The following is an 8,809-nucleotide window of genomic DNA, read 5'->3' on the forward strand; positions in this document are numbered from 1 at the left end:
TTAAGCCACTGGGTCCGGGACTCAAACCACGGTCGACTACATGGGAGTCCAGTGACATAGCCATTATGCCAACTGCTGGTCCCTGTGCTTTTGATTTTTCTAAGAAACTATACAAAAGCACAATTTAGCAGAACTATGTGTTAATGTAGTCTCAGAGTTTCTCTACCCATGAACAGGGACCATATAGTCCTGGTCTGGCTTCTGTACCACACCTGGAGAATAGGGAGCCCAGACAGAATCATCAGCAGTTCAGGATCAGGGCAGGACTTATGGTCCTGGTGGTCCTGGTGAGGTCAGTGGTGAAGCTGAGAGTAGAGTTCAAATATAGTACAGTCGAGAGGCCAGTCATGGACACTGGGGAGGAAAGAGGAAGCAAACATCCTCTTACTCTAAGGGACTACGTGGAACAGACTATGTCCCTGGGCCCAAAAGCACTGGGCCCAACCAGGATCTGGTCCCCAGGAGCTCTTTCATCTCCCCGTCTAGAATATAAACTCTAGGAAAGCAGGGATTTTTGTCATGTTGTTTGCTGATCTAATCCCAGTGCTTAAACCAATGCAGGGGAGCAAAATAGATGCTTAATAAATGAAATTAATAAATTAATGAATAGCCTTCCCCCAAACAATTGAAGGTTTGCATCTCTATCCCACTTAAAGATGAGGAGGACATTGAGGTCTACTGACGGAATCACGGGACAGCAAAGCTAGCAGGCAGCTGAGAGGGATGTACACACAGGCCTGCTTGGCAGCAAAGTCCAAGTCTTCCCTCACAGAAGCCCCCACTCTGACGGGCAGTGCTGCCTGTGGAAGTGACCCAGCCTCAGCTCCTGGAGGAAACTGAGGTCCTAAGAGAAAACACGGTTTGCCCCAGTCTGGAGGACTTACTTATCTCACCCTACCCACCTCAATCCCCCTTTATGATGCCAGACCCACAAAACAGGCCGGGTCAGAGAGCAGGAGAGCACTTCCATCATCAGGCAGGATGGACTTCCTGAGGCTCACAAGTTTCTGGATAGAAAGTGACCCATGTCTCCTGCAACGTCTAAGGCACAGAGATGAATGTGCAGGGTAGGTTCTGGCTGGATGGTGGGGAAGGTGACTGGGTAGATGTAGTGGGAAGCAATGAAAGTGGATGGTTCACCTCTTTCTTTTTTTCTTTTTTTTTCTTCTTTCTTGAGAGGTTTTTGCTATAGGGCACATGCGCTCGCCAGAAAGACAGAAACAGAGAGACAGAAAGTGGGAAAGGGTGATCCCGGAGGGATGGCCACACCACAATCCCTTTTCTTCCATTCTCCTCCCAGGATCTTGGGCACGCATGTACCTGACATAATTTTCAAGTCACTGGGTCCGGGACTTGAACCACAGTCAGCCCTGTGGGAGTCCAGTAATGTAACCACTATGCCATCTGCTGATCCAGGCCTGAGATTTCAATTTCTCCTTCAGTCTGGGGCCCTCCAAGCTCCAGAGTGTCTTCTCCTAGAAGCTTTCCCTAATAACCACCCATCCTATTTCCCCACCCACATCTGAAGAAGCTCCTCCTAGAGTGCCACCTATTTTTCTTACTATGACCCCCACCCCAAGGATGAAGAAGCACCTCATGGACTTACCCTACCAGGATAGTCTTAAGTTTCCCTTTCCTAAGAGCTTTTAATAGAGGTTCTAGAAAAACAAATGACTTCTTGATTTTCACAGACGATATCTGCTTGCTAAATTGAAGATCTAAAGGAATAAAGTTATAACGGTAGTTGGAATGGTAGAATTTCAGTTGAAATTCTTTTTTTTTTTTCTTTGAGAGGGTTTTGCTATAGGGCGTGTGCACTCGCCAGACAGACAGAGAGCCAGAAAGTGAGAAATCACCCCCTAGGGGGGATGGCCACGCCGCAATCCCTTCTCCTCCATTCTCCTCTCCGGATCTTGGGCACGCACGCACACGTGCCTGGCATGAGTTTAAGTCCAGGACTCGAACCGCGGTTGACTACGTGGGAGTCCAGTGACATAGCCATTACGCTAACTGCTGGTCCCCCTCAGTTGAAATTCCTATCCAGGTATAGGACCACACATGAGGCCCCTATGTTTGGGCAGTAGAAGCTGATAATCTTCAGTCATCTAGTCTTTGGCTCAACCTGCTCTTGTTTTTCTAAAAGAGGGCTTGAGGCCTGTGCCAAGCTATGCTATAGGTGCCCAGTGAGATCCAGTCTGACTTTCTCCCTATCTCTGGTCCTCTGCTTCACTCCACTTCCCATCCCTTCCCGTGCCCCATCCTACTTGGGATTTTGTTAGGAAATTCTCAACTGGAGTCCTTAGGGCAAGGAAAGGGGGCCTGGGAAGGAAAAACAGCACATAAGGATGCCACACAAGAAAGCATAACCTCTTCTGCTCTCTAGACTATGAGCTCCTAGGACAGAAGCTCCTCTTCTGTCTTCTCCCATACCTCCCCAACCCTACCCCATGCCAAACTCAAGGCTTGCCAGTAAGGCCAAGTATTCTCTCCCCTCTTCTCAAGTTTCTGGAAAGCCACTGGGCATGAAGAAGTAGATGACTAGCCTTAAGATAAAAACCAGATTGTTCTTTGGAGCAGAGGTGTGTATAGGAGAGGGTACGGTGTCAACAGAAGCCCTGCTGACTCAAACAATGACCGGAAAGGAAACCACCCAGTTGCCACTGCCTTTTTCTTCAAGTCTGAGTCTAGGCAGACTTCTCCAGGGAGAGATGGTTGTGCAGCTGTTCCCAGAACAGAAGGTAGTATTTTTCAAACGCTTTTCGAAATATGCTCATTTGTATGTGTGTGCGATTAAAACAGAAAGAGGCATGAGAAGGATTCAGATCTTAAAGATCTCGGACGTTAGAGCTTAGATTTTCTTTTCTAAGTGACAAGATTAAATTTCAGAAAGATTTCCTTTACTGCTATGTGGATTACACTGAAAGGCCCAGGAGTGGAATTAGGAGGCCACAGCAGTAGTGCAGGCTAGAACGGATAAAGTCTGATGTAGGGTAGTGGCTAGGGGATGAAGAGGTTAGCATTGGCCTTGCACACAAACAGGGAAGGTATCATTGTGCTCAGTGAGGGGAACTAGCAGAAGAAGGCTTGCTGTAGAGCCAGAGCCACAATCAGAGACACTGGGGCTCAGCTCATGCATATGGTATAACAGGGAAACTGAGGCAGACTCTCAGGATCATAGATCACAAAATGAGCGACTTGGCCTCAGTCCTAAGTTTCCTGTAGTGGTCACTCAGCCCCTTCCCATTACTTCTGGAGAAGTATTGATGCATATTGCCTTCTCCACACACCAGCCCAGGAGTTTAGGGGGGGACCAGTGAGGAGCTTTAGCCATGGCAAGGCTGCCAGAAACTCTATGGAGAAGGGCCAGGCCTCCTAGATCCAGATGTGTAGAAAGATAACTTGGAATGCACTAGGAGTGCCAGCAGGGATGGGGGATTAACGAGGCTTTTGAAGGGGCCAGAGATCCTGGCACCCTGGGGAAAGATAAAAGCAGCTTCCAGCCCAGTTCCCTTCCATCTCCCTATCTCCAAGACCCTGTTTTGGGTCCTAACATTTCAGCATTCTCAATTTCTCGAATTCCTTGTGTGTGTGTGTGTGTGTGTGTGTGTGTGTGTGTGTCTGTGTTTGTGTCTCAGTGGGATAAGGGGAAACACTTCTTGGTCTAGAATCAGGCTCACTGGGTGGCAGCTTCAGAGATGCACATTTCACTAGCTTCCATCTTTGGAGGTATACAGAATGGGGCTGGGTCTGAGATTCTAGATCTCTAAAAAAATAAAAGGCACTGAAGTTCGAGTCCAGTCATGTTACTAATTTTTTGAGCTGCCTCAGGCCAGTGCTCCACACTTTGCTTCAGTCTGTGCATCTGTGCTTTCATGATTAATGGGGTGAATGGCAGGGGCCAGACTAGAAACCAGATCCCAAGCCAAGAGCTAGTTTGCTGGAATTTGGCTAGACGGTAGTGCCCTAACCTTTGTCTCTGCTCCAACACACAGTGGGCATGGTGTGCAGTTTTCTCGCACCCCCATCCCCATCAAGATAGTGAGAAAACCCTGCCTGCCCTCAAAGTCCAAAAAGGTACTCCTCTTCCAGGATGCCCTCACAGATTATTTTCTTACTTTCCATGCTATCTCAAACAGCATGCACCGTCCAGGGCAGTCCAGACCTTTCTACAACTATGGAAATGTCCTGTAATCTTCATTGTCCTATATGTTAGCCATTAGTCACACACAGCTTTTGAACATTTGAAATGTGGTGACCGGGCTAGGCCCATAGCCTAGTGGTTAAGGGATACCAGATGGTCAACTGTGGTTCAACCTGGTCCTGGTGGCTTGAAAAACATGCTAGGTGCTAGTGTGTATATCCCCCAAATCCTGACAGGATGGGAAAATGGAGAAGAGACTGTGGTGTGCCCCCCTCTATTTAGAGTGCTTCCTCCTTCTTTCCTTTTCTCTCTCTCTGAGGAGTGTACATGCCCTCTGGCAATAAGTTGTGAAGAAGAAAGAAGAAGAAAGGAGAAGGAGAAGAAGGAGAAGGAGGAGAAGGAAGAAGAAGAACAAAGAAGGGGAGGAGGAGGAGAAGAAGAAAAGAAGAACAGAAGAAATGTGGCTATTATGCCTAAATAACTTAATTTTACATTTTTAATCAGTTTTAAAATTAAAGGAGTTGTGCATGTGTGTCCAAAATCCTGAGAGAAGAGATTGAGCCATGGCCATCCTCCCTAGGGGATTTCTTGCTTTCTGTCTCTCTGTCTCTCAGGCAAGCACACACACCCTGTAGCAAAAATCTCTCTTAAAAAAAATAAATAAAGGAGCCATTTGTGGTTGGTGGCTGCTACTAATTAGACAGTACTTGTTCTAGCCAGAACTTTTCTCTTTGTTCCTTGTTTATTATGAGTTATTAGGAGTTACCATTCATTGGGCACTTATTCTTTGCTAATATTTGTATAAGTGCTTTATAGACACCTCTCAATGAATCTTAGAAATTCCATCTTAAAGCTGAAGAACCAAGACTGGATTCATATTATAGGAAGCAGGAGGGCTGTTGAATGTGAGTCATGCTTTCCAGTCACTTAGGGACCTTTCCAGGACCTAACTTGGGCGTCCTCCTACACTCACTCCACAACACGTGTCTGGGAGCCGTGGCTTGGGGGGGGGGAAATCAGTGAGTATAGATTGGTAGAAGGTAGGCATTATTTTTTAAATTAATTTTTAAGAGAGATTTTTGCTATGAGGTGCGTGCACTCACTGGAGAGACAGAGATAGAAAGCGAGAAATCACACCCTCCCTCCCAGGAGGGATGGCCTTGCTGCAATCCTTTTTCCTCCATTTTCCTCTCAGGATTTTGGCCAGCACATATACATACCCGGTGTGAATTTTAAGCCACCGGGTCCAGGACTCAAACTACAGTCGACTACATGGGAGTCCAGTGACGTAACCATTATACCATCTGCTGGTCCTGATGGTAGACATGCTTGACAAATAGGAAAGAAACATCTCCCAGGGACCCAGGAATTCCTGACGTCTCACTTTCAGGTATCTCTCCCCTTACTTTTCTTTTGGACCATTGCATCCTCTGGGTCACAAATCAGAGCTCAACTGGGAGCTGTCTGCAGAGTTCTGGCTAGGAGTTGTCATAGACAGACCCAGAGGAAGATCCCTATGACCCAGGGTCTGGAAGAATCCTTGTTTTTAACTAAGAAAACAAGAAATAATATCATAATAGCTATCTTTTATTGAGCACCTACTTTGTACCAGGCATTTTACATACACCTGTGCTTAACAATTCTCACAACAACCTGGGAGGTAGGCATGATTATCACCACTTTACCTAAGAGGAAACAGGCTCAGCGAGGTTAAGCAGTTTGTTCATGGTCACATAGCTGGTAGACGAGTGATAGAATCAGCACTCGAGATGAGCATCTTTGAGGACTCCAAAACTTTCATCAGGCATTTTCCACACTGAGAAAATACAGGGGGTAGAGGGGTAGGCAAAGGGATGCATTCTCTAGAGGGTGGGGGTCTGACTAAGCTTGCTGTCAGAACTGTTGAGGGGACTGAGCACTACCCTATCTCCTGCCTGTCCCCTCTGGCAAGCCACTCCTCCAGACCTAGCTGCAAAATCAGGAAAACTCATTTGGCTAAGGCTGCTCTTCTTGGTAAGGGAAGATGGCTGAGATGAAAGACCTTCCCCTGTATGTGTACTGGCAGGTGTTGGTGTTTGCATGTGGTTCATGTGCACACCACCATTAGAATAAAAACATTATACTCTCTTCTCAGCCACGCCCCCACCCGGTGTGCAGGGAGTAAGGCAGCTGAGGAATCTTGAAAAGGCTGTTTATTTCCTATCAGAGTCTCAGGGAAACCTCCAGGCATGGGGACAGCTCAACAGTCAGTCTTGAATTTGCTCCATGCCCCTTCCCTCCAGGCTTATCCAGCCTCAGGGATATTGTGCTCATTCCATAGATTCAAGGATCCATGGGGCATCTCTCTCTCTCTTCTTTCTCTCTCTCTCTCATACACACACACACACACACACACACACACACACACACACACAGATTCTTGAGTTAAGGCACCAAGTCTGCCCTGCATGGCTCTGCGAGTCCATGCCCATCAGGCACATCCGGCTGGGGCTGAGCCCATGTGTGTATACAGATGGGTTAGTGCAGAGTTAGGAATCTCTTCACAAACGGGGGACAACAACAATGGCTCCATGCTAAGCCCTGTCCTCCTGTTCCCTGAGAGGGGACCTCTTGCCTCCTTGTCAGTTGGCCAAAAACTTCTATTCTTTCTCTCCAACTGGAGTGGGATCAGGTCAACCACAGTTCACGCCAGTGCTGGGAACTCAGTCAGGCCTCCAACACCAAAAATGTACACTTTCTAAGTATGGTGGGGGCTATTGTGAAAATTTAAAGATCAAGTCCCCACCTAAGAAGGACATAGATGGCCACGGAGGCCAGGGAGAGGTTTCTTTGTACTTTTACAACCCAGCCCTATGCATCATCAGTAAGAGAGCTGGTCTTTTTTCCTCTTAACTCTCTTACTCCTACCCCAGGGAAGTTTTCTGTGGAATGGAGTGGAGGGAAAGGAGGATGTTAAGATTATGCTTATGCATTGGGGGACGGGGCTTGCTTCATCCTCCTCCCTAGGCCCCACCCACACATTAAAAATGTGAGCACATTTAAGTTGGTACCCACTGAACGGGTGGTACAGAGTGGGAGCTTCCTGGCTGTACACTGTGCTAGCATAATGTGGGGGCGGGAGGGCCACTAAAGATCCATATGAAGGCTGGGGTTAGGGCTGTGAGGTACCCGGGTCCTGGGCCGGGTCAGGATGCCCAGGTGAAATAGGCGACCTCATCCAGGTCGACCGGATAATCAGTGAGCAGCACTGGCGTCTTGTCAAAAAGTTCGCCTTTGTAGCTGCGCCACTTGCCGGCAGGCAGGTAGACGTCGCGCTCCTGCTTGCCAGGCTCCAACACTGGCGCTACCAGGAGCGTGTCCCCAATAAGGAATTGGGAGTCGATGCGATGAGCAGTCTCGTCGCCAGGCGCGATCCACCAAAGGGGGCGCACGATGGGGTCCCCGGTGTCAGTGACTTCACCCGCCAGCTCAAGCAATAGGGGCGCCACGAGCGAGGCCCGCAGTGCAGCGAACTTGTGAGCAATGGCCACGACTTCCCCGTCGTATTGCCAGGGTGGGATGGAGAACTGCATCGCTGGCATGAAGGCCGCCACCTCCAGCCAGCGCACGTAGAGCTCGCGCTCCGGCACGTCGCCGCCGCCCGCCGTGCGCTGCGGCACCGCGTTGCCGCCCACCATGTCGGGCAGGATGAACGGGTAGCCCAGCATACTGACGGTAAGGACTGCCGGAATGAGTGAGCGCAGCCCGAGGTCATAGCCCCACACCGAGTCGCGGTCCACCAGGCGGAAGAAGCAGGAGATGTTTTGGGATTGGTAGCCCACGCGGACCTCGGCCAGCGAGAAGAAGGGCAGCGCCATCTCCGTGTAGCGCCGGCTCCATATGCTGGGGTCGGACAGCGGCCTGTAGGTGCTAAAGTCTCGAGGCAGGTAGCTGACTTCGCCTGCGTCAAACTTGAAGGAAGACACAGAGTGGCGGGAGCGCAGCCGGCGCAGGCGTCCCTGGGAACCTAGCGGGAGCGCAGCCGCCGCAGGTGTCCCTGGAACCATTCCCGGGCCTCCGGGCGTGTGAAGTCGAGCACCGCGCCGATGCCGTTCCACCAGCGCACCAGTGCCGGCAGCCGGCCGGTGGGTTCGCGCACAAACAGCTCCCGCTCCACACCCTCGCCGAAGCGGGACGAGTTGTAGTTGACGAAAGGGTGCACCCAGAGTGTGACGCGGAAGCCGGCGTCACGCAGGTGGCGAAACATGTCGCTGGCGTTGGGGAACTTGGTCTCGTCGAAGTCGAAGTCGCCGTAGGCTGGCGTGTACATGTCGTCGATTTCCAAGTGGCTGCTGTTGAAGCGGTGCTGGCGGATCTGCTGAGCAAAACGCAGCACCTTGTCCTGGTCCACAGCGCGCCCATACAGCGCCCATGTGGACCAGATGGGGTCTCGGAAGGCCTCGGGCGCTGGTACTCTCGACGGCTTGTTGAAATAGCGCCGCACCATGTACTTGTGGATGGAGGTGACGTCCGAGCCCACGCACACGCGGTAGCTGAGCTCCGGGGCTGCCGTGTGGCCGGCGGGCGGCTTGTAGGGCGTATCATGATAGCGCGCCTGCAGCCGCAGCGAACGTTCCGTGCTGTTCCAGCCCAGGTGGAAAGGCACAGAGTCGTTGACTTTGATGGCGG

At 50.3% G+C, this 8,809-nt stretch overlaps 1 protein-coding gene across 1 annotated transcript in view; it reads right to left on the reverse strand.

Annotated features, from left to right (window-relative positions):
- Positions 1 to 5,707: 5,707 nt before the first annotated feature.
- MYORG (myogenesis regulating glycosidase) overlaps positions 5,708 to 8,809 on the reverse strand; it is a 12,933-nt gene continuing 9,831 nt past the window's right edge. Inside the window, exons 3-4 of the mRNA XM_006143120.3 lie at positions 8,150 to 8,809; positions 5,708 to 8,111 (exon numbers count right to left, since the gene is read on the reverse strand). The exon at positions 8,150 to 8,809 is cut by the window's right edge and continues 44 nt beyond it. Of these exons, the coding sequence (XP_006143182.1) occupies positions 7,327 to 8,111; positions 8,150 to 8,809 (1,445 nt within the window). The 3' untranslated portion in view covers positions 5,708 to 7,326. The remainder of the gene's footprint in view (positions 8,112 to 8,149) is intronic.

This window comes from Tupaia chinensis, unplaced genomic scaffold, assembly GCF_000334495.1.
Source record: "Tupaia chinensis unplaced genomic scaffold, TupChi_1.0 Scaffold000093_1, whole genome shotgun sequence".
Classification (NCBI taxonomy): domain Eukaryota; kingdom Metazoa; phylum Chordata; class Mammalia; order Scandentia; family Tupaiidae; genus Tupaia; species Tupaia belangeri.